The following is a 26772-nucleotide window of genomic DNA, read 5'->3' as shown; positions in this document are numbered from 1 at the left end:
AAGAATTACTGTTCGATATAATCAGATTTACTTGGAAATATGAAGTCCAAGTTATCGCTGAAACTACAAAATTTCACACTTATAAACCCATTAGCCACTATAACATTAAGTTCCTCAAAATCATCTGTCCTCAAGCCCATCTTGGTCACCAATCCCTCATCAATGAAGTTTTGGGTGGCCCTACTGGCCCTACTATCATCAATCAAGATTGTCACTCTATGTCCCTATAAGACTCCTTTAACTTGAAGAGGATGATACCTAGGTGCTCCTGAAAGTGTAACAAGTACGCCACCTAAATGCTTTCTTCCTGATCCTCATGCTCAACCTCATCTATAACAACCTAGGGTTTATACTCTTTTGCCTCAGAATCCTCATGGGAAACTACCTCAATAGAGTGTACATGCCCCTTTCCTAAGCACTTGTGACTTGGTTCGCATGGCTTTCTACAAGTGAAGCATAGTTTTTTCCTTTGAAGCTCATTTTTAGACTCTTCCACCTTGCTACGTTTTGTTGGTAATGCCTTAGGTTGTAGAAAGCTCTTGTGGAATGGTCACTTCTGCTGTTTTGATGGTGCACCCTTGGGGTGTAATTTGCTCTTGACTGTGAAATCCTCCAAATCCAATGCCCTTTAGATAGCATCCTCTAAAGATGTTGTCTAAAAGGCTCTCGCCAATCTTTGCTTGACTTTGATAATTCCTTAATAAACAAAAATATGAGTGTCCTAGTCATCACATCTGGCACCATAGCTAAAATCCATTGAAATTTCGCTACATGATCTTCTATTGAACCATGTTGCCTCAAATGTGTCAACTCTTAAAATACACCTCTAGATCTCTCTTAGCAAATCTCTCTATGAGCCTTTGTAAGATCAACATATATACAATGTGATGATGTCCTTGTGTAATCAATCTATGATGCCACCACTCATGAGCTATACCCTCCAAATGAAGAATAGTGAACTTGATAGCTTCATCTTCTGTCATAGGGCTAAGTGAGAGATGTATCCAAGTTTTGAACTAAAGACCTGTTGGTGTATGTTTTATCATCTACCAAACAATAGAATAGGATACTCGAAGGTATTCTATTCTCTCCTGAAAAATCACTACTGATTCCAAGGTCTATATGTACGAACAAGCGACTTTAATGGGATAGCTACTCGGGTAGTGTTTGCTGAAAATCTCAAGGGGGACTTACGCTTATGAATGTCTTTTCAAGCTTCTAGACTTAGATAGATTTATCGATTTCAGGCTCTCTCTTTTTGGGATTTTCGAGATTTAGACTTTCAAAAAGGGAAAAGGGGATAGGGTTCAAGAAAGCTAATCTAAACCTATGAATTTTGGAGACGGTATCAATTGGGTGCTCTCGGGAAACCACACTTTGCTTCGCCACACTGAGGACAACTACACAAAGTGGGTGCAATCTTCAACGGGTTGTGCTTATGATCGAAATGTTGGGATGCACAGAGGATGGGCTCAGACTAACTTTGCACAGTGAAATGGAAATCATCCATTCACCAAAAGTATGAGCAGAGATACACTGTCAATTAACACTTATCAAATCCTTCATTCAATTTTAACAACATGAAAGCAAATCTAAATTAACTTTAACTAATGTGTTGAGGAAATTGAAACCATGCTAATCATTCAAACAACAGAGATTATTTTGAAAATGACCTTCACGCAACAATACATCAAAAACCTCACACTCTCCAAATGAGAGGAGGTAGCCTTATATAGTTTTCAGAAAATAAATGAATGACTGAGATCAAACAGTGATCAAGGGCCTAGATTGAAATTTACAAACCCTAATTAGGGTTTCCCAGAACTCTATCAGTTTGAATGAACGAGAACATGACAAGTGGCACAGTTGCCATTCTCACTAAAGTATGCATCTAGTTTCCTTTTCGGATAAATCAGGTTCATTGAATCTGGGCATGTTGACTTAGAGCAATCTGATTGGTCAGAAGATGACGAGGCGCCACCGCAGCATGAGTCACTCCTAATCTTGTTGAGGCGGTGCAGGAGTAGGTACGGGAGCTGGATCAACTCCTTGGGGTGGTAATGGACGTTGTTCCCTTTGAATTTGTGTGTCAATGCGGTCAGCAATCTCTTCCTCCTCTTCAAGGATAAAGCACCAATCAGGATATTCTCTTTTACACTCCAGGCTAAGCTGTATAACTCTGTGATGATGTTTTCTTGTTCGTCGCTGAAATCCAAGTTTGGCTAAAGTACTAGATGAGGTTCTCTGCCTGGTTCAGGAGGAATGATTGGCAGGCCCATGAAGTTCGGAAGGAAAATTGTTTAAATCTTTAGAATAATTCCTTGTTGACGATTCTATGCTTGCTTCTTCGTGGCTCCAATTTATGTTGTGCGAGAGGAGGGTGAAAGCTCTAGATAACCCCTTGCAAATATGGAATAATAGGATCAAGCTGTTCAGACATTTGCTGTGATCATGTCCTCCTTCTCGATACCGTGAAATTTGGAGAAGAAATTCTTCATGCCTTCATCATAATTGAGGAAATTAGAATTTTCTTTCATCATAATTGAGGAAATTAGAATTTTCTTTGTGAAGCATTTCCCATACTTAGCCAAATTTTGGCTATCTTCACGCTTGGATGAACCTTGCCTGTGAACTTGTCCTCAATCCTCCGTTTGGCTGGAAACTCTAGCTACGATCTCTATGATGATCCCGCTTCTACTACCATCTGTTACCTACAAAACCAAAGGAAATTAAGTTAGAAATCAATCTTTTAGTGCAAGGTTTCGAAAGTTAGATGGCAGAATACTTTGATCTTCTGATTTCTCAACACTTTTAGCTTTGAAACAAGCTGCGAATACTTAGAAGGTCATGCTTGAAAGAAAGAACGTTCAATCCAAAATGATCCTCTTACTGAAAATTTGGATAAACCTGATAAAGACACCCCCAATACACTCAGAAAAATTGAGAAAATTGATAAGTCTGCCCACCAATCAACTTCACCTTTGACAGAAATGAGAATATAGAAGGAACAAAACTCAAAAAACTTGAAAGTTCTGCCTTCTATTAGTTGATTGAACTCCAAAATCTGCAGGTACATTAAAACTCCTCCCAAAAGTTCGCTGAATCTGCAAGAGATCACCCTGGAACACCTCCAATCTGCAATAAAACTTCTTAAAAACTCTCAGACCTGCAAGAAGCTTGCTTGAAAATGCTCTCTTCATAAAATTCGAACTCTTATTGCACAATAATGAGAGGAGAGATTATTTATTTGTATTCAAACTTAAATTCACAGTTAGAAACACGCAAATGCACTTCCATTCTTGACTCCAATTTGATCTTGCTCATGGAGGAAGTTTCTAATTTTAAATGAATTTGTACAATCATCTCCTTCATTTTGAACCTCTTTACTCTTGCAAGTTTCTAAATTAATATCGAGTTTAAATTCAATCCAAATCTGCAGATCTTAACCTTGACAAACTTTCTAATTGAGGTTCAAGTTCGAACTCCTTCATGGATTTGAGTTTCTAATTTGATTATGGGCTCAAATTTGAACTATACTCGCAATACCTTTTGTTTTGAAAACTTGATCTTTAAATATCCCTTTTCAGATCTCTCTAATTTGGAACTTAGTTCTAATTTCATGAAGATTTGGATGACATCACCAATGAATATTCCTTTGACTTCATCTTTGACTTAGGCGAACTTCATGAAGTTTGTTTCTCATTGTGTTGCAAGGCAAAGTCGAACCCTTTTTTAGAGTGGGAACTTTCCTTATGTTTATGTGCACTCCACATCTTTCTCAAGGCGGACTTTGTTGGTCATATTTCTAACTTGTTGCAAGGTTGGGCGAACTTTCTAGACATAGGCATTATCTTTCAACTTCCAAGGCGGACTTTTGCTTGCCTTAGACTTACCTCTTGCTACCCTTAACATCTTCAAGGCGGAGTTCTCCTTACACTTGAAATTTGCCTTCACCCCACAAAGCGGACTTTATGAAACATGTGTACCTTGCCTTTCAACCAAATCTCCCTCAAGGCGGACTTTGGAGGGGTTAGAATTTGTGCACTCAAAACCTTGCAATCAATAAAAGGGCGGACTTTTAGGCATAGGTGGATCAAAACTTGGAACAATCCTCAAGAAGGCAGACTTCAAACCACTCCTTAAATTGCATATGTTCATCCTAAGGTGGACTTTGAACTTCATGACACAAGGCAAGGAACTATTCTATTCATCCTAAGGCGGACTTTGGAGAGCTCAAGGCAAAACACTCATCATCTTGGGCGGACTTTAACCTCTCTCCATAGGGTGGACTTTGGAGACTTCACCAAGGAGGGCGGACTTTTCTTCTACTTCCAAGACTAGGGCGGACTTTTGGAAGACCACCACTTGGCATTTCAGAACTTCATCATCATGTTTGCTATCTCCTCACCCTAAGGCGGACTTTTCTTCACTTTGAACACCTTTTTCTTTATCCATAGGGCAGACTTTTGGAGCATCTCTTCACAGGGCGGACTTTATAGACATCCACTCATTAGCACCATGGGCGGAGTTTTAAGCTACCTCTCTCATTGGCGGACTTTTGGAAGACCCTAGGCAAGGCGGACTTTTGAAGACATCTTCAAGGGTGGACTTTTGAGAAGACTCTTCTTGCATAGGGTGGACTTTTCATCACCTGCCATAACACTCAACATCATTTATTAGCCAGACTTAGAAAAAAATTGGAAAATTTCAAAATTCCACAATTTCTTCAATTTTAACCAGATTAACTTGAAATTTGAAGTCCATACTTAGGCAAACCATCTGAAGCATCACGACCCCCTAAAATGTAGGAACTTAGCTTTTTAGGTCAAAACTTGAAAATTTTCGATCGTGAATGAAGCAAGTCAGTGGTACCAGTGCAAACCCTAGGTCCTCACTCCGAAAAAGCAAAAAGCAGACATCCCTAAAAAATAGGGAAAACTTTCTAAAAATAGCCATATCGGGGATCGGGCTAAAAATGCCAAAACAAAACTTCCTAAAAAATAGGAAAAAGCAAAAAAACAAACTTTCTAAATATAGAAAGTTGTTCAAATTCGTTCAAATCAATTGCGATCTTCGTCCTTCGGCCTTTCTAGGCACTTTGACAGTATCCGAACTCTGTTATCACTTGGCTTGCAAAAACTGACTTTCAATCCTTAGGACCCAAACCGTTCAAAACTTGACAGAACCGAGCAGAATTGAAGCGGAAGGCCACGAGCACTAACAAAAACCCTATAAAGGAGGAAAAAAGGGAGGGTCCCCATCTGCAATGGGGCGATGTGTGAAAAAGGTCACAACAAGACCGTGTACTGTTCTTCTCAGAATCATCAAAAGTAGGGAGTGTCAACTTACCCTTTGCTGTAGATCTCTATTGAACTGCTGCATAGGTTGTCTTGTTTCTCCACTTGGCCCACTCCTTGACTTAGCATTATTGTATTGTGCAAATGGGATCTGATTTCTAATATCCAGATCAAGTCTCATGTGCTCATCTAGATAGCTTTTGAAGTCATTTGTAGCTTGGTTTGACTTCTACTCTGCCCTTCTGCTGGGTATGTATATTGTTGAACCTGGGCACCAACCCACTGATAACTCTTTCTCAAAATGCCACAGAATGCCCTGAAGGCGTTTCACTGAAACCCTGTAATGACTTCCTTGCCTTAGTGCTGGATTAATGGCGGATTGTATTGGCCTTGCCAAAGGGGTTGATTGGTGCCAACTTGTTTAGGAAGATCTGCCCAGCAATTTAGAGGTAGCTGCCAATGGAGATTAGTGAGTGTGCTGTTCTATGACTCCAAATCTTCCTTTCCAAACACTTGCACCCTCCATAAAATTAATATAGGGGTTTTGTCCTGACTTGGATTTGCTTAAAAAAGAGAAGGATTTCATCCTGACTCACTTGTGCAATTGGGGTTTTCTTCTTGTTTGCACTAAAATTAAATTGCAAGAATTCACTCCAAAACTCAAATTCAGATGATTCAAAGATGAAATTGAAACTGCACTTTATACCTGTTTGAAGATGGGTTTTAAGGGTCTAAATAATGGCTGTCAAATTCAAATTATGCATCTCTTACTTTGTTTTATTTATTTATATTATATTCAATGTTTAATATAATAAATATACTTCTTAAAAACACTTTTTATTATATTAATAATAGTAACATTACTCCACTTGAGTGGAGGGGACATGGCAATGCAGCTAGTAGTCTGCTATTGTTACAATCCAAGAGTTGCGAGCTAGAATAACAACTAAACTTCTCTATATTTTTTTTTTCTTCTTAAGTTCTAATATAATTATGATTAATATTTTTAGCATTAAATGCTGAAAAGGCTCATATGTATTTGACCAAATGTTATATAGTTGCATGTTGTTTTATGACCAAGCCTAAGAGTGAACTTTTGTACTAATATTTTACTGCTGCATTTAAGTAATACTATTGAGATCAAATGCCATCAATTGTATGTCAAAATTCTCAACTTATTGGAAATGGACGCATTAAGATTTAAATGTAAACCCTATTATCATAGTTATCAATTTCTCTTGGTACATCAATTTAAATCTACCTTCTAATATATAGGATTTAAAAGACCATCAAAGAACACTGAAAGATTTGAGAGAGAAGACATACAATGTATAAAGACTGCATATTATAATCTCATTTCATTTCACTTTCATCCAAAACATACTCAACATCTGATATACCTCATATAGGCAGAATTAAAAGCAATAAATCTGATTTTTAAAAGCTTTTCACTTTCATTAAAGAGAGAATTATAATATCCTATTTTCTGGTATTTCAATACAACACATTTGACAAAACGAGGGCAGATCGCAATAAATGAAACAGCAAGTACAAAATTACCAACTGAACCATTATAGACCCACAAGATTACAAATGTAATTCATAATATCTTCCAACTTATAACTAGAAATCTGAAATCTGATATCGTCAAGTACTATATGCTAACACATGAAGTGATATCCTCAGATCTTTATGGTAGTATTCATGACATAAACTATGAAGTAAATGATAAAAATTTATTACCTCATATCTGAAAACTGCAACATATAAGAATAAAAAATTGAATGTCAAGGTGAGAGTGAGTGAGAGAGCATCATTGGAGCATTTCCACCAACTATAAAGCTTTATGGCTCCCAAATTAGCTGCCCTAAAAGGTGGGACCCTACCCTTTGCTGATGAGGCCACAAGAACATACTGTGCATGGGAAGAAACTAGGAACAAGTTCGAATGACCACCATGACTCTCCCACATAACAAAACAACATAAATAAGCATAACCCCTTGACCCTGAAAAATAATTGGATTATCCATTCAACAATATACAACCGTATATATAGAGATTACAAGACGATGCTCTAAATTAAGAACAAGTCGTTTAAGTGAAAACTAATAAGCTAAAAAGCTTAAAAAGCTAAATAATAAAAAACTAACTATGCATCTTTAATAAAGAAGCAATAGTTTCACTTAACGCACTAACAAAGCTAAATAAGTCAACTAAAAAGCTAAATAGCTAAATAAGTCGGCAACTAAGATGACCACTAAGAATAGAAGATGACCATTATAGAATAGATATTAATTTTATTTTAACACCCTCCCTAATGGTCATCATACTTAGTACCCTATAGAAGACATTGCAGGTGTTATGATCACAAATGCAAAGAACACTCTGTTACTACGAAGACCCTCCTAGGATCTGCAAAATGTAAACGACCAAGAGTACCAAAAGCCATCCAAGCTAATGTAGCCCTCACGCGAATTATTGAAGCCTGAAATCATGATTTTGAGGAAAAATCAACAAACCCTTTTGCAGAAGAGTACTGAACACTATTTACTCCAGCAACTCCAAAACAGACTGCAAGATACCATGGTTGTAGATGTTCACCCTAGTAGTGCGACCCAAAACTGATTGCAACAAAGCATGATTTTTGAGGAGAAAAATCGGCAAACCCTGAGAACTTCGTGAATCACAAAATCCCACGTGAACTTTGCGTATTACAGATGATTTTTGAAGAAAAAACTGAAAAAACCAGCATACATTTTTTGAAGAAAAAATTGTGAAAACCTAGAAATCCCACACAAACTTTGCGGATTACAAATGATCATTTTTAAGGAAAAATTATAAACCCTGCAAACAATTTTTGAGGAAAAAAATGTTAAAACCAAAGAAATATGAGCTTAGGTTACAAATCATCGTTTTTTGTGGAAAAAAGGGTAAATTCCAGATAACCAAAATCTTACATGAACATTGCAAATTATAGATGAGATAATTTTTTAAGGGAAAATTATAAACCCTGCGAACAATTTTTGAGGAAAAAATCGTGAAAACCCTAAAAATGTTGCACGGTAGAATACTAGACATCATGTGGCAAGAACCTGATTTTTGAGGAAAAAATCAATTAAAACCCTACCATTATTTTTTGTGGAAAAAATCAGAAAATCGATAGACATTTTTTCAGGAAAAAATCGTGAAAACCTTGGGACCTGTAGGATGAGGTCTGGCCTAAATCAATCTGATCAAGACAACAATATTTAAATATTGTGAACATGCGCTATTTCCAGGTGTTGTGGCAACTGTTGAATTTCTGATTGTGTTCCAACATGATGGTCAAAGATGCCATCATGAAAACTGAGGTTGAACGAGGTCAACCTAGTGAAGGCAAGAGTCAGAAGAATCTGATTAAGAATCAAAATAGAAATAGCTGCACAAAGAATTTGAGCCTTGGAGTGGAATTCGAGGCACAAATCCCAATGCACAAATTTCAAGGTTTGCTGAAAAACCCATAAATTAAAATTTCGAAATTTGCTGAAGACCCAAGAATGTCTTCAAGCCCTAGGGTGGCGCAAAAAAAAATCAGAAAAAAAGAGGTACAGAACCCAAGGCATGAAAAGCTGTCACGAAATTCTAGAAAATTCCAGAAATTTTTTCTGGAAGTCTGAAATCTGTATATTTTTTTTCTGAAAATAATTGAAAAAAAATAATCTTCAAAACATAGAATATCTGATTTAAAAAAAAATCAGAAACCCTAGTTTGCACACTAAAACACAAATAAATTGCTGAAGAAACCTGAAAAATACGAAACTCGCGGGAAAAAAAACAACCTAACCACCGCTTAGAAAAGTCTGACGTGGGTCGAACAACTGCTGCAGGCCGAAAACAAAAATTGCAAAAAACGTAAAAAGTCGCTTCCAAAAACGTAGGTTGCAAAGAAAATCTCGTGAAATAAATCATGAACAGACAACCCATGTCACATAGAGAAACGCTGAAAAGAAATCGCCACCAGGTCGCGTGAAAATCGTGGAAGAAAATCCCTATCGAAAAAAAAGATGGGCTAAAATCGCAAAAAACTTCCTGCCATAGAACATAAACCTTGGACGCGGGAAAAAAAACCACGCCGTCACGCAGAATAAATCGTGCAAAATTCGCGCGTAGAGCACACAAGGTCGTGAAAGTCACCAAAAAAACGCGGGTCGAAAAATCCTAGCCAGGCACATGCGAGACCCAAAAAATCGTGGAAATAACAGAGGAAGTCGCACTAAAACTCGCAAAACGCCACTGTGCAAGGAAATTGCGCCAAAAAGTCGTACCTGAAAGACGCGAGAAATCAGCAAAAAAGCCCTACAAAAATCTGCGATTTGCAGAAACCCTAGCATGAAACTTTCAGGCCCTTAAAAAATCTTCAAAAACCCTAGCACGAAAATCTGCATAAAAAATCCTGACAATAGCAAAGTTGTTTTTTCATAAAAAATGATACAAAAAAAATTCTTGCAAAAGTTTCCAGCTGGCACGGCCTACGAATTTTTAATTAAAAAATTCATCAGACTTTAAAAAATCTCATCGACTTGCTCTAATACCATGAAAAATAATTGGATTATCTATTCAACGAGATACAACCGTATATATAGAGATTACAAGACGACATTCTAAATTAAGAACAAGTCGTTTAAGTGAAAACTAATAAGCTAAAAAGCTTAAAAAGTTAAATGAAGCTTAAAAAGCTAAATAATATAAAGCTATCTATGCGTCTTTAATAAAGAAGCAACAGTTTCACTTAACGCACTAACAAAGCTAAATAAGTCAACTAAAAAGCTAAATAGCTAAATAAGTCAACAACTAAGACGACCACTAAGAATAGAAGATGACCATTATAGAATAGATATTAATATTATTTTAACAGACCAAAATTTAAAGATAGTAACATACTTGCAAACCTTGACTTGCCTTGCACGATAATGAAGATCTCATAAATTTCCATATAAAACAATGGTGCTGACCTTGCCTTGTCAAGCACAAATATCAAGATATTCCTTGGCCAGAGTTTACAGATAGTAACATACTTGCAGAACTTGATTCGCCTTGCACAATATGAAGATCTTATAATATTTCCATAGAAAACAATGGTGCTGACCTTGCCTCGTCAAGCACAAAAATTAAATGCTATCCAAAGGTGCCATATGATATTGATGATGTTGATAATCACTCCCATGTAGTAAGCTCTTGAATCTCAACTTCGACCACAAGTAGTTTGTGAGACAAGACAAAAGAATCAAATGGAGCTCCTATAAGCCCTTCCATTCCTTCTAGTTATTTGGTAGACTAGATGAGATAGAAATTAGAATCAGAGCATCACTGTATCTCTGAACATAGTCGTTTGGAGAATTCATATGGATTGATGAAGCTTCCATAAGTCCCATCATTCTGTCTGATTGCTCGAATGACCAAACAAGAAGAAATAACATGACTTACCAAAACAATTCAAACACAATCAAACATGTGTTTTTAAATATTTAAAACAACTCAACTCAGAAAGATAGAAGCACACACTAGGTTACGAAGGTTCCAGATGGATAGGATTTCTAAAAAGGGTTATTATTCCAGAAAAGTAAAACCAAAAATCACATGTCAATCTGACTATAATCGAGTAGATAGTAGATAAGCTTTAGAAGATTCAAATCTTAGTAAAAACCAAAAGCAATAAAGTTCATAGGTTCAACTGTATCAATCTCAGGTCAAGCACAATCTTCTACTTTCACCACAGTCTCATGTCTATGGTAGTAGGGTTTCATCTTAATGAAATCTACAAAATAATTTATACATGTTTTTAACACACACACACACACAATTCATACCTAAACCAAATCTGTCCTTCCTTTTATATCAAACATTCAATATTATGATCTAGAATAAGAAATAAGAATAACTCAGGCTCTAACTTCCAATAGAAGGGTCTGTCAAAATGAATGAAATAGGCTGAGATCATCATGTGCTCACCAAATCAACCATCCTTTTGCTAAGTCTAGAGATGAATATAGTAAACAAACAATCAACACAAAATACAGTCTATTCTACATGATTACATCCATTCTAGCCTCTGGGCCAAGGTAGTACTTAGCCAACCCATTATATGGAACCTGGTTAAAAGAATAACCCAGAACTTTTGATATGTCTGTATTTGACACGGTCAAATACGTTTCTCTGTGAAAATTGACTTCCATAGTTTGGCATGGCTAAATTATGCATGACAAGCTTGTAATAGTTTCATTAAAAACTACCTGGTCAGCTTTGAAAGCTTTCCAACAAACAACAAGTGTACTTTGGGCCAAGGCAGTGCTTATCCAACCCAAGGTTGAAAAACTCGGACTCGGCAAGGCCAATTTTTTAAAAAAACTCGGGACTTGCCAAAACTCGGGGAAAAACTCGGCCATACTCGCCAACTTTATCGAACATTTGAAAATGCATTTTTTTTATAAATATTATTCAAAAACACACATTTACAACAAATTTGTATAACATATATTGATTTCCATAATATATAAATCAAAGTTTGAGTTAAATACATAGCATAAACCAAAAAACAAGTGCAACATATGAATAAGAGTTCAATACATTTCAATGTATCATAGTGACATAGAGTCATAGACCACAAAACAACAACCTCTGAAATTCTGATTACATATCAAGTTCAAGTTTTGGTATCAATAAAATTGAGAAATCATAAATTGTGCCTACGACTAAAGCTCAAAAAAGAGTGTTGCTGCTGGGGGGTGGTGCTAAAGTAGTGGCAACATCCTCAACAGGTGCCTCTGCTGCATGATCAACCTCGTGCTCCTCCTCCTCATGTGCTGCCACTTCCGCATCCCATTCCTCTCTTGCCCTCTCCAACTCACTTAGCTGCTCATCAGTAAGGAATGGATCCAAATCATTATCAACATCATCAGGAGCGGCAACCCATTCTGCTGCATATGGATCAATGTCATCCAAGTCAAGTGCTTCATGTGAATCTTGCCCTTGCACCTTCTTCTCATGCAATCAAATGTTGTATCGCACATAAACAAGATCATTCAAGCGTTGTTGAGTCAACCTGTTGCCCTTTTTTGTATGGATGGCCTCAAAAACACTCCTGTTGTGCTCACAACCAGAAGCACTACAAGTCCGCGATAATATGCGGATGGCAAGTTTCTGAAGATTAGGTGCTGTGTCACCATAATCTTCCCACCACAAATCTGCAAGGATAAAAAATGCCATTTATTATTTGTAAATATTTTAATAATCTTAAAGAGAGAAATAAATGGTAAAATAAAATTAAACATGTTTTTTTTCACTTGGTCGTAAGGTGTCTCTCCTACGTTTGCAATCAGGTGAAGAAAACAATGGCCCTGTGGCCATCTTATAGCTCTGCAACTCATCAAGTATCAGGTCTCGAAGGTTCTCATCATCAACTAATCTTCGTATGCATGTGTCAAGGCCAATTCTAACCTCTGCATCTGCTCTGAAACTCGGGGAGTAAAAAAACTTGGGATTCAAGAAGTAGGCAGCAACATGAATATGTTGGTGGAGTTGATGGTTCCACCTCCGATCAATTATGTGCCATATGGGTTCATACTTGCTCTTGTTTGATGCATATAAGTGTTGAATCGCCTCTTTGGCCTTATCCATGGCCTCATATAGATACCCCATAGAGTTATGATCCCCATCCACCATTTGTAGCACCCTCACCAACGGTTCTGACACCTAGATATAAAAAATTTAACAAAATCAGCAGATTGTAATATTAGAAAATTAAATAATAAATCATCAATTAAAGTTTCAAAACTTACATTGATGATCTCTTCCACCATCTTGGCAAAATTAGAATAAAAAATGGAAACCACAACCTTCTCTGCTTCAGGCTTTGTAGCATAAGGACTCTCCAACCATCTTTCACTCACAAACATCCGCTTCAGGTTGGGCAATGTAGCAAGTATGCTCTGCAAGGTGAGGAAATTGGTAGCAAAGTGTGTGACCCCCGATCGCACAAGATCCTTACCATCAGTGTGCTCTCTCATAAGATTAAGGACCCATGTGTGATTGTAGATGTATTTGGTGATATTCCTTCCATCTTCAACCACTTTTTTTATCCAACTTAATTTCCCTATGTCCTCAAGGAGCAAGTCAAGACAATGGGCAGCACAAGGGCTCCAAAATAATGTCGGATGTCTAGCCATTAGAAGTTTGCCGGCTGCCACATATGCAGCTACATTATCAGTCACAACCTGTATGACATTTTGCACTCCCATGTCCATCACCACCTCATCCAACATGTTGCACAAGGTCTCTGCATTCTTCACTTCATTGGAGGCATCAATTGATTTTAAAAATACTAACCGCCCCCCTGAAGAAGCTAGAAAGTTGATGAATGTCCTATTCCTACCATCCGTCCACCCATCTGAAAGAATCGTGCAACCATTCTTTTCCCAAATACTCCTTTGCTCTTCCACTAATGCGTGAGTGTTTTGGACCTCATCTTGCAATAACGGTCCACTAATCTCATAACGGCTTGGGGACTTGAACCCCTTACCGGCCACAGTCAATGCGGTGACCAATTGGTCCCAAGATGGACTAGAAACAACATTGAACGGAATATCGTTGTAGATCCAAAATCTAGCACACGCCACCTTTGCTTGTTGGTGAGCCTCTTTATTCCATGCAGTGCCTAGCAATCCAGGTTGTGCACTAGGAGTGTTACGTGGAACAAAGTAGTTTTCCATATGGCTGCCCACACTTCCCATTCCTCGTATCCGTGGCCCAAGGGAAGAACTAGATGCCCCCACATATGTATGTGACCCTATAGAACTCAAATCTGCCATTGGGGCTGCCATTGCCTCTGCTGTTCTCTTTTTTGTTGCCTTCTTTTGATCATATGCTTCAAGCGTTGCTATTGCATCCCTCGTAGCCTCTTCAGAACATTTCTTACATCCTCTGGTATCTCGGCATTCAATCTGTGCAAGGTGATATTTGAACCTATTAATGCCACCTTTGATAATCTTGGTGCAATGGTTACAAATGACATCTCCTCGTTTTGGACCTGGTGTCCCATGTTTCCAACAAAGATCTCTCTTTTTGCCACTAGAAGCTATTTTCTTTCAAAAAAATGGAAGAGAACCTAACAAAAGAGAGACGACATTTAGAAAACAATAACACTGTTATTAACTTATTACATTCCTAATTCTATTTATATCACAATAACACTGTTATTAATTACAATTTACAGTGAATAACAGTGTTACTGTTAATAAGTTAAAAACAATTAAAATAACAGTTAATAATAGATGACTATATTAATGTATTTTATTTGCAATCATCTATTAATAGATGACTATCTAAGATTCTAAATAAAATACAGTAATATTCATGACTGTTATATTACAGTCATTATTAATTTATTATGAGTCATATATTAATAATAAAATACAGTCATCTATTAGTAATAAAATGCAAAATATTCTTCAAAATATTAATATAGTAATGTATTACAGTCTGTAATACATTAATATATTAATATTTTGAAGAATATTTTGCATTTTTTTTGTTATTAGACATAATACGGTCATATATTAATGACAGTAAGAATCAAGATTATTGTATTACAGTCATATATTAATATTAATATATGACTGTAATACAATAATCTTACTGTGTATAAAGTAAACTATAATGTATATAATATATATAATAAATATTAAATATTACTGTATATGAGGTAATGAGGTAACATATTACGGTTACCTCATTACCTCATATACAATAGTAAGGAAGAAATCGATATTAAAAATTTAAACAAATATGATTTTATGACTATCCAATATATTTGACATTTGTTAGGGAAAAAAATTTAAAAAACTTAGCGCTGTTCGAATGAAAACCTGAAAGGTGCCTTTTTTTGCTGATCAACTATCAAACGATTCAAACCCTAGTCGCGATACTCTGGCCGCACGAGCAAAAGTCGCGTCGAGTCTTTTTTTTCACTCCCGTGGTCGCGCAATGAAGTGAAATATTTAGGTGTTTAATGATGGTTCACTCCCATGGTCATTTTTTTTTCGTGTTATGTGCTGGGTTTTCAGACATTTTTTGGCGAGTTTTAGTGATTTTTACACCCAAAAATTGCGGTGGGTATTACTAAAACTCATTGCCGAGTTTAGCTGCGAGTCACTCGTGCGCCATTAGGGCTCGCGATTACTCGCGAGTTTTCCTACGGCGCGCAGAGTTTTTCATCTATGATCCAACCCATTAAATGGAATCTGTAATCTCCCCTTTCTAAAATAGGATTTAATAGTAAATGATAATAAAATTAAAATATAATTAAATAAATATAATATAATTAAAAGTTTATTAAGTTTGATGAAAGGTCTAGAGGCATGCAATGAAGAGTTGTGACTCCCTCAAACATGAGATATAAAAGGGAGAAGAGTTCATTTGAAAGGGGATAGGGAGGAAGGAAGAAAGAATGGAGCTAGGAATTAAGGAAGGATTAATGGAAGAAGAAAGGAACATGAAGAGAATAAGGAAATGACTACTTCAAAAGGCAAAAATTATGAAGGGCTTCGCTCTTTCAAAAAGGTGATAATTCTGAAAGGTTGAAGAGTTGTACTCTTTCAAAGGGTGGTAATTGGGAAAGGTTGGGACTCTCTCAAAGGGCAGAAATTGTGAAGGGTTGTGACTCTTTTGAAGGGTGGTAATTGTGAAAGGTTGTGAATCTCTTAAAGGGGAGAAACGATGAAGGGTTGTGACTCTTTCAAAGGGTGGTAATTGTGAAATGTTGTGATTTTCTCAAAGGGCAGAAATGATGATGGGTTGTGACTCTTTCAAAGGGTAGTAATTGTGAAAGGTTATGCCCATTGTAAAGGGCAGACATGATGAAGAGGTGTAACTCTCCCTCACATTGGAAGATATAAAGGGGAGAAGGTATCATTTGAGGAGGACATCCAAGGGAGATGAATTTGGGGAATCATTTAATATTCTCAAAGTTAACAATGAAATGTGATGACCCAATTCTTATGAAAGGTGGTGACCCTTTCACCAATAAGGTATAAAGGAGTATTCATTCCAAGCATTGAAGGATCACTTATCAATCATCACTCATGAATCTATCAATCATCAATCCCTCAAGAAATCAAGCAAACAATCAATCCGCAAGATCAAGCAAACAATTATCAAACCCACATCAATTATCACTTCATTTTGGGATCAAGAAAACAAACAATTCAGCAATCAAGCATCACTCTATCAAATCAACATTTATTCAATCATCATCCACCAATATATTAAACTAACATTCATTACATTGTCACTCATCAATCAGATCACAGAGTCTTAGATATTATATGCATTCAGAAATAAAGCAGCCATTTGTATTTAGCAGAATAATTGGTATGCAATACGATTAAGTCTATTATTAAATCTCTTATATGAATTATTGATTTATTTATTTGATTAACTTGACAATCCACCAAGGAGTTGGCACTAATAAATTATAATCATTCATCAGATTTTATAGATCAATCTTATTAGAAATGGGCAAGAAACACAATAGGGATACAGGATTACGGGTCCTATACTTTAAGTGGACACCCATTGAGTTGGGTTTCTTGTGGCCCCCCGGTGAGTTGGTTCCTTGTGGGCCTCCATTGAGTTGGTTGCTTGTGGGCCAAGGGGTCGGATAGAGTTGGTTGCTTGTTCAACGCTCTTGGGCTTAATTGTGGAGGATAGTTTCCTGGCATCCTATGATGTTTTCCTCTCAAGTTTCTAATATGGTTGAAGCTATAGTGTGCATGTTTACAAATAGGAATCTGCATTATCATTTTGTTTAATGATTAATTGATTATTCTCCTTAATTCAATTGCTATTGTGTGATTTAGTGAAAGAATACTCTTGTAAATAAGTTGAGTTTTTGGATTTGTCATTCTTTTGGGCAAAATTAGGTATATCCCAAAAGGGGACATTACAGAATCTGGGTAAAGGAATAATCCAGAACTTTTGATATGTCTTTATATGGGATGGTCAAATTCATGTTTCTTTGTGAAAACTGATTTCCATAGTTTGACATGACTAAATTATACATGACAAGCTTGTAACAGCTTCATTTAAAAACTACCCAGTCAGCTTTGAAATTTTAACATCTAAGAACAGATGTACTATAAATACTTGAAGGTTATCTCAGATGGTTCATCCTTCACATACATGATCGCTTAGCATAATACTCAGGCTTGAACTCATGTCAACTATGAAATCTATACCAAAAGTCAAAAGCCCCAGGGTGAGAAGATATTGAAATGAGGATTCTTCAGCCATTTTCCATCAAGTTCATGCCTCATAAGTGATACTATAACTTAAGGGCAGACTGGTGCCTTTTAAGAGTATTAATATCATGATAAAGTTCAGATTCCTGGGTCATCATAAACTAAGCCAATAAACTTCTACAAAGTGATCGTATCACTTAAATAAAACAATTAATGACAAGAGTACAAACAAGGTCATACTTAATGCATCAAATGCATGTGCTGTGGTTACATGACTTGTTTGAAATGAATGTTCAAGGAAGATTTTGGTAGCATGCAGTTACTCCAATGCTGCAGCCACTTCCATTCCAAAACAGAGCCAGCAAAGACAAAAAACAATAAAACCATCCACAACTAATAGACAACAGCCCCTCATTCTTTTCCTCCAAATATACTTTGATAAAGGAAACTAACAAACTCCTAAATTTCTTCAACAAATTCTCCATTATTCCCATTTCCCACTCCCACAATACAAAGAAAGCTGAGTTCTTGAAGCCTATCATGGAGGGTATGTGAACAAGAGGGCTTTGCCCTTGACAGTCCCCTATTGAAAATCCAATGATGTGGTGTTCTCAAACCATATAACTCTAGATCTTTCCTTTGCAGTTTTTGATAGCTTCATGATCATTTATTGATAGTAAATGTGCAATATTCAGTTGGGTTGGCCAAAAGCATGTACTTCCAACTAACTTTCATTTTTATAATTTTTTTCAAAATTCAAAAGATTTGAATATATTTTTAAAGCCTTGTAAGTCTAAATTTTAAACTTTTATTTTCAAATCACTTGCAAGTTACAACAATGATACTGACAGAGTTAACTCAAAACAATATGGAATATTTGAAAAATAAATTGAATGAATGATTCAATAATCAGATAATTACATTGAACGATATACACACGTATATATAGAGGTTACAAGCTGATGTTCTATAAATAGAACTAATCGTTAAAGTGAAATCAAATAAGCTAAAAAGATTAAAAAGCTAAGTATAGCTTAAAAGGCTAAATAATAAAAAGCTAACTTAACAAGCTAAATAAGTTGACTAAAAAGGTAAATAGCTAAATAAGTCGACAACTAAGATGACTGCTAAAAATAGAAGATGACCATTATAGAAGATACTAATATCATTTTAACACCCTCCCTAATGGTCATCGTACTCAATACCCTATAGAAGACACTGCAGGTGTTATGATCACAACTGCAAAGACCATCTGCTGCTATGGAGACCCTCCCAAGATTTGCAGAATGCAAATGACCAAGAGTACCAAAAGCCATCCAAGCTAATGTAGCCTTCACACGCGAATTAGAGATCTGGCACACCTAAATTACTGAAACTTGAAACCATGATTTTGAGGAAAAAATCAGCAAACCCTTTTGCAGAAGAGTATCAACTCCAAAATTGATTGCAAGATACCATGGTTGCAGATGTTCACCCTGGTAGGTGTGACCCAAATTGATTGCAACAAAGCTTGATTTTTGAGGAGAAAAATCGACCAAAACTAGAGAACTTCGCGAATGACAAATCCCATGCAAACTTTGCGTATTACAGATGATTTTTGAGGGAAAAATCGTAAAAACCAGCAAACAATTTTTGAAGAAAAAATCGGGAAAACCTAGAAATCCCACACAAGCTTTGCAGATGACAGATAATAATTTAAGTAAAAAATTCTAAACCTTGCAAACAATTTTTGAGGAAAAAAATGTGAAAACCAACCAAACACGAAATTTGCCTATCACAAAGCATAGAAGGCCAACTCCTTCTCTCTAGAATGCTCTGCAACATGAGCCTGCTCCTGTTCTTGAGACCCTCCCAGCCTAGATTGAACAAATGCCAACAATTTGCTGCAATCTTTCTTCACATGGCCAAATTGGTGACAATAGTTACATTGTACACTTTTCTTCTTTGAAGACTGCGAATATTGACCTTGCCCCTTTTGCTAGAAGGACTGACCTTTACCCTTGTTCTTATCCAAAACTGTAGCTATGAAGGCCTGTTCAGTGGATGAACTAGCGTTACTTCCAAACTGTTGCTTCCATCGATCCTACTGTAGAAACTTGTTGCAAACTTCAGATCAACACTAGTAGATGAGCTATTGAGAGTATTAATGCAAAAAAAAAAAGGGGCAGAAACCCTAGGTGAGATGTACAACATAAACGGCACCCAAAAGACACCACAATTCCTGACGTCCACAAAATTAGCAAAAATCATAGACTGTTTTTAAATTCTAAGGCAAATTTGTTGGCACAAAATTTGGGGCACAAAAAACAAGGCACCCAAAAAAAATATGAGACCAACCCAGAAAAACTTTCGAAAAACCCACCAAGAATCTGAAATCAGAATGCAGATCAGACAGCTCAAAAATCGAGGCACGAAAAAAAACGATACACCCAAAAAAATGTGACGAGGATCCAGTTGAGGTCTCGAAAAACCCACCAAGAATCTGCAACCAAAATAAAATTTCGACTTGAACTGAAGGGTCAAAACTCTAGTCGAAATTGTAGAAACCCTAGGAAAATTTTCAACCTGCAAAAAAAAATCAGTCCAGGAAGAGAAAAAGAACCTGCTCTTTTTTAAAAAAAAAAAAACAGTTTTAAAAAAAATCTCTTCAATAAAAACTTCGAAAATTTTTAATAACAAAAACTTTCGAAATTTTTAATTTCTATGCTCTGATACCATGAAAAATAAATTGAATGAATGATTCAATAATCAGATAATTACAACTAAGATGACTGCTAAAAATAGAAGATGAACAATATAGAAGATATTGATATTATTTTAACAATATTGACTTGAGACTATCAAGCAGTAAAAGGAATATCAACAGGGATATTCTACTTATGATAATGATTCAAAATCACAGATTCACAATTATGATTATAACTAATAACAATACTGAACAAACCATCAACACTTGCTAATTGTTTCTGTTCTTGTTGCTATGTTGTTGTGACAATGACCTCCACCATTATACTATCTTGTCAGAAAAATAACCTTGCACATGCTTAGAGAGTCACAAATTTATCAATCATTATACACAATATACTAATACAAAAATGAATATCAAAATATAATAATCTGCTTACCATGGCTTGAAAATTATCAGGAAAGATTAATTGTTGGGTGGTGTTGTAAGACCATATTGTTAGGCTCTGATACCAAAGAATACATGAATGGTTGAATAATCTAAAGTCATGAATGTATAGTAAATTTCAGATAGGGGAAGGCATGATCGTGCTCTGATACCCAGGATATGACTGTACTATGTAAGAGAAGCTTGTATATATCATATTAGCTTTCGACTTACTCAATATTGACTTGGCAAATTGAAAGTATAACCGGAATTCAATTTCTTGGGATTGGCATTTTCTCAGGATATTACTGTATTATGTAGGAGAAGCTTGTGTATATCATATTAGTCTTCCACTTACTCAACATTTACTTGGCAAATTGGAAGTATAACTGGAATTCAATTTCCCAGGATTTGCAATAATTGGTAAACTAAAAAATGCTGAAATATTTATAAAAACAGGGGGGAACAAATTTAAAAAATTTGCCCATAAATTGAAAAAAAAAATGTATGCAATTGAGAAAATGACCAATAAATTGACAAAAATGTGTGTATTTGAAAATAATGCGAATAAATCACAATTTTTGGTGATTTTTGCTACCATAGTTCTCACTATATAGAATGTTATTTAGTATCAGTATATATTCTTGATAAGGAGCAAACAACCAAGTAAGTTGTGGGACTTAAGATGGTCTCATATGGTATTGAAAAATATCTATTAATATTGATCATCATTATTAGCTAAATTGGGCAATTAGATGTAACACAAGAAGAGATTAGGGTTGGGGAAGATGTGACATCAGTTGCCAAGTAGGTTTTGGAGCTGATTGTCTATAGCTACTGAAGTAAGAAGCAATAGTCACTCGGGCTTGTTAATAGTCCACAAGAGTGAAGAACCATAGAGTTAAATGAAAGGCGACTAAAAAGGAGGAGAATGGATTGTGAACCATTCTTGATTTACTAACTTCCTAGGTTTGGTTGCCAATCCCTCCAAGACACAGGAAATACCATTGGAAAGCCAATGTTATACCATATAACAGAAGATAAGGCAAAACAATATATCAGTCATTAGTGTTCTCTAAATTGTTGAATCTCCAGTCTTCCACAAGCGTATCTTACATCTGGTATCCACTAATGAATTGGCTATAGCACACAACAAGTTCTAGCAGCACTGCACAGCAGCCACTGAAGATGTGCTCTGTTGTGATCCTGCCAACAAAGATCTGTGGAGCTTATGCATGAATGTTGTTCCTCCATGCCTCTATCAAAAGGGCATACCACAGGGCACCATCAACCTGGGGCAAGCAATCAACATGAAAAAGGCAGCCTCCTATCAGAGTCATTGCCTACAGCCAGATCCTTTTCCAACTGAATAGACCTGCATGTCTGTCAAAAACCAATTACTGGCTTCAGCAGTGACTGAAATTCTCATCTCACACTCTATCCAATGATAACAACCTCCATCTTATCAGTTCTCTTCTCCTTATGGGCACACAAATCTCATGGCCTGCCAACAGAATGCCCACATCTTTTGGTGCTGAGAAGAAACTCTGGTTTGCAACATGCCCTAATCACTATCTGTTTTCAACTATCATTTTGGTCTTTTTCTTTCTTCTTTTCTGCTTTACTGCAGCAGTTCTCTCTGATGGCCACCTATCTCTGATACTCATCTTGCTAAATTTTTTGTAAAGACTTAAATTTGATATTTTTTCAATCTGTATCTTTGTTTCTGTAATATTTCTTGTAAAGTTGTATCTGATTTTATAATTCAAGTAATGCAGGTTGTCTTGTTTCCACATTACCACCTCTAAGTATGGTGTCAAGGCTAGGAGCTGATCTGAACATCTAACTATCTTTTTTAAAATATTGTTTCTTTGTTTAAAAAGAGATCATTAAGCAAATTGATGTTGGACCTGGAATGATGATTGGTTCCAAATTTTGTCAGTAGCCAAAGCTATTTAAATACCAACATGTTCTGATAAAGATGTGTATTTTATATCAAGTTCACTTATAAGTTATACATGTATATTCAGAACTTGGATGAGATGCACAGCAGCCCTGGTTTGCATGAAGCTGCTGGTCCTGGACTTGCTGAAGAGTGCGCAACTCTAGTAAGCTTAATTGAATTTTAGGAGGTTGAACATTTGGGATTGATTAAAACCTGCATAGTTTTTTGGCTTATCATTTTCCATCTGTCAAGTCTGAAGTGGTGTTCTGTTGCAATATAAATAATGACTTTTATCTTGCCTGTTTTATCAGGGAGGTTGTCGTACTGGGCTTGCCAAAGTCACTAATGCATATGACTTACCAGCTAGGTAATACTGTAGTCTAAATTATGGGTTTTTACTTGTTGCATGTTAATCAGTTTCTTGTGTGATCTCTATGTGAGCATTGTGTTGGCGATTCTTCAATTACACATATTATACTTCCATGTGGCATGATTTGTCACTTTATAGGAGAGTGATACACACAGTTGGTCCAAAATATGCTGTAAAATATCATACTGCTGCAGAAAATGCGTTAAGTCATTGCTACAGATCTTGCCTTGAGCTTTTGATCGAGCATGGGCTTCAAAGGTCAGTATTTTTTAATCTTTTTAAATGTTTAACTCACACCATGTTCATAGTTTAAAACATTTTATGACAATATGCTAATGAAATACTAACATATAGTTTTCAAGTGCAGTATTGCAATGGGCTGCATTTATACTGAAGCTAAGAACTATCCACGAGAGCCAGCTGCACATGTAGCTATAAGTGAGTCATTTAGATTCTTATGTTTGAGTGATATGTTGTAGTAGGGCTGTACTTAATATTATTTATTGGATGAATTTGCACTTGCTTGTTAGGAACTGTCCGGCGATTTCTAGAGAAACACAAGGACAGAATCACTGCTGTTGTTTTCTGCACCACGACAGCATCTGATACAGAAATATACAAAAGGTAATATTGACATTCATTTTTTTTTTTCAACTTCAACAATTTGAGGTACCTAGTGTTTTTAGTTGCTCTCTTTCTGTCTCGTATAGTGTATGCTACAGACACTCCAGCATCTTAATTGTGAGAAGCAAAAGCCTTGAGTACAGGTGTGTTAGGGAAAATTGTCTGATCACAGTCAGTTCAATGCACAAACATCAGGACTAATGTTACTGTAACCATGTAGCTATTTGCAATTGTTTTCTTATGACTGAACTTGTGCAGATGTTATCCATCCATATGTTGCATTTGGACTTGAAAACATATTATATAAGAAACCTAAGGTCTAGGCTAATCAATATTATACAAAAGTTGACTGGATAGTCTAGCACGTTGATTAGCATCTTGAAGTCATAGTTGTTAGTCTCAATAGGAATTATCATTACAATATTGAACTTTAAGAAATAGATTTAGTTTGAGGCAGCTAGCAGTTCCTTATTTGTTACCAGGCAATTCGCATGGTTAGCACGTCAATAGGAAGGATATTACAGTTTTTCTGTAGTCTCAGTGATGGCGAATGATATTTGTTGAGATCAGTTGTTATCATTAGAATTGATCACAGAATAGCAAATCAAGTTAATAAGTGCTTGATGAATGTGTTCATTATAATTGCAAGGTTCATTATATATGTGGAAGATGGAGCACATTTAGCTTGAACCTGTAAGACAATAGAAAGGTATCACCACAGTGGTTGACTTAAATGCATATTAACAATTACTGCAAAGCTAATAATCTTTCTTGAAACGCAACCTCTTCATATGGTGTTGTGTGTATGTATTTTGATATCATCATTAATATGTTAATATTTAAAAATAATATACACATTTTTACTTATTTTTTCTGTGCTGAGTGGCATCAAATCTGTTGATGCTCAAAGTTGTAGGTTCCCAAATCCCTAAAGTAGGTTATATTTGAGGGCCAGAGGTGTCAAACTCAAGGCAAAAGACCTCTAACTTATGATTAGGCAGGGACAACAATGGATCAATTTGCTAAGGTGGGTAATGTCTTTGAGATTTAGGCTTTGCTAATCCAAGGGGTGTGTTCCCTGAGGTGCTATATTAAAAAAATGACTATAGGGAATGCAAATGAACCTTGATGCAAACCATACCCATTGCATAGAACAGTCCTATTGTCTAAGTGTTTATATGATGTTTTTGATAATACATGTAAAGATTTTGACAATGTTGTTTTGACAACCTCTAATGATATTGCATGCATCTAAACATGGAAGTAGAGATAATGAAATCAACATAGTATAAAAAGAAGATGGATTTTAATTGTTATCCAACAGGGGCAGTAGAGTCTCAAGTTTTATGAATCAAAGGGGAACACTGATTAAAGCCTACATTATGATACCTTAATGAAGGTAGCAACAAGGACTATACCTTTCAATTCCACACATAAGCTAGGCTCGATGCATGCAAACAAGCAAATAGAAAAAATTACTGAACATCCAAGTGAACATATCTTAGTTTATCAATGAATAAAACCTATGCATTTCTTGTCTTCTTTTGATAAGATTCCTTGCAAAAAAATTTCCAGGAATTTTACTACCTTTAGTATACAAAGTAGTCAAAACTAACATTCAAATCAGCAAATGTGACCAGAAAGATCAATAAGATCATCAGAAATACGTACAATGTTCATGGAGACTTTCAAAAGATGCTAAACTCGCACATTAAAATGTTCCTTCAAGATTACAATATGATATCATAACTTTTGGGAGAAATCCGTAAAATAACTGGAGATTTCTTTTCTATTTATCATGCTCATTGGTTATTAGGTTTCCATTTCCAGTAAAATAAAAGTAACAATTAAGCAGTATTGCACAGGGATGCATCCCCCCAAAAACACCTCATGTCCCCTATATTGGGACATTTCCGAGGCTTGTTGACTTGGGGGAAACACCCCCCCACCCCCCCACAACACCATTATCTCTGCCACCTCCGTTGGGGACGCCGGTGGGTTGATTACTATATGGCACATGCCATTACATAGTGATTGCAACCTTTAACTTTGTGAAAACTAGTTTGCCTTCATGGGGCACTTGCAGAGATGTTATATTGCATATTTTGCCCTGAAGATTTCGATTCACCTCAATTTGTATATCAACACCGCCCCCCACCGCTGCTTTTCTGCCGTCCCCACATTCCTGCACCCCCCTGTCACGAAACTGCATGGAACTATGCAATTAAGTAATACAGCTATGATAGTGAGGCTTACCTGTCTGCCTATTGGAATTTTTTTTAATGTTGAAAAAGTCCTTCAAAAAGAGATTGATTGGAGCCCACCAGAGATTGTAAAAAGGCCCTTTGCTTAAATCCTCCCTGAAACAGTTGGATCCACACCAGCTACTGCAAACCCTGCCAAGTAGACAAGAATTTCGACTTTCCCTCCAGCTGTAGACCCCTGTTTGAGACCAACTGCATAACTCAGGAACACCTAGATTCGTTCTTGGAACAACACAACAGGCTGATAAAAAGCATAACAGACAGTAATAATCATAAAATTAATAGGAGTGGAACTGTTTCTATGCCACCTTCTTGCTGTTTAACAACTCTTGCGCATAAAGATCTGAGGACGAGTTAAGAGGTGTGGAAGTGGGGCTGTAAATGACAGAATCTTCAATGCCTCTCTCTTCCTTTAGACCTTCTGCTGCCACATACTTGCAATAGTTAAAGGTATGCTCTACTGAGTCCCCGTTTGAGGTGATGGGGAAATGTGGGAATGCAAAACGGACATGTTTAGAAGTTCTTACAGAAAAATAGTCCAGGGACTGCAAGATGCGTGTGATGTGACAAACCAAGCAGTGGGGACTATTCTGCATGGAACATAGATTTGAAGAGCAAAATGTTGGATGTTATCATATCTAATATGCTACAGAACAAGGAGACTTATAAGTTAATAGAAGAAAAGATTGAAGACAAAAATAGGGGTGAATTAACACACCCAGAAAAGTTGAACTTTGTAAACATCCTTTATTCTCATAGTTACCAAACTCTGCCAGATGTGGCTCAGATCCTGTCAGATCTGAAGTTTTCAGATGTTCTGGATCAGTATTATTTAAACTCGACACTTTTTTCCTTCTCTAAATATACAAATTTTATTTCTGTACAAAC

General features: G+C 36.3%; 1 protein-coding gene across 1 annotated transcript in view; it reads left to right on the top strand.

Annotated features, from left to right (window-relative positions):
* The window catches only part of LOC131077794 (uncharacterized), a 124193-nt gene that overhangs the window by 8183 nt on the left and 89238 nt on the right, over positions 1–26772 (top strand). The window contains exons 2-6 of the mRNA XM_058015346.2: positions 22712–22789; positions 22938–22993; positions 23135–23254; positions 23364–23434; positions 23527–23620. Of these exons, the coding sequence (XP_057871329.1) occupies positions 22712–22789; positions 22938–22993; positions 23135–23254; positions 23364–23434; positions 23527–23620 (419 nt within the window). The remainder of the gene's footprint in view (positions 1–22711; positions 22790–22937; positions 22994–23134; positions 23255–23363; positions 23435–23526; positions 23621–26772) is intronic.

This window comes from Cryptomeria japonica, chromosome 10, assembly GCF_030272615.1.
Source record: "Cryptomeria japonica chromosome 10, Sugi_1.0, whole genome shotgun sequence".
Taxonomy (NCBI): domain Eukaryota; kingdom Viridiplantae; phylum Streptophyta; class Pinopsida; order Cupressales; family Cupressaceae; genus Cryptomeria; species Cryptomeria japonica.
This window is presented reverse-complemented; position numbering and strand designations above follow the sequence as displayed.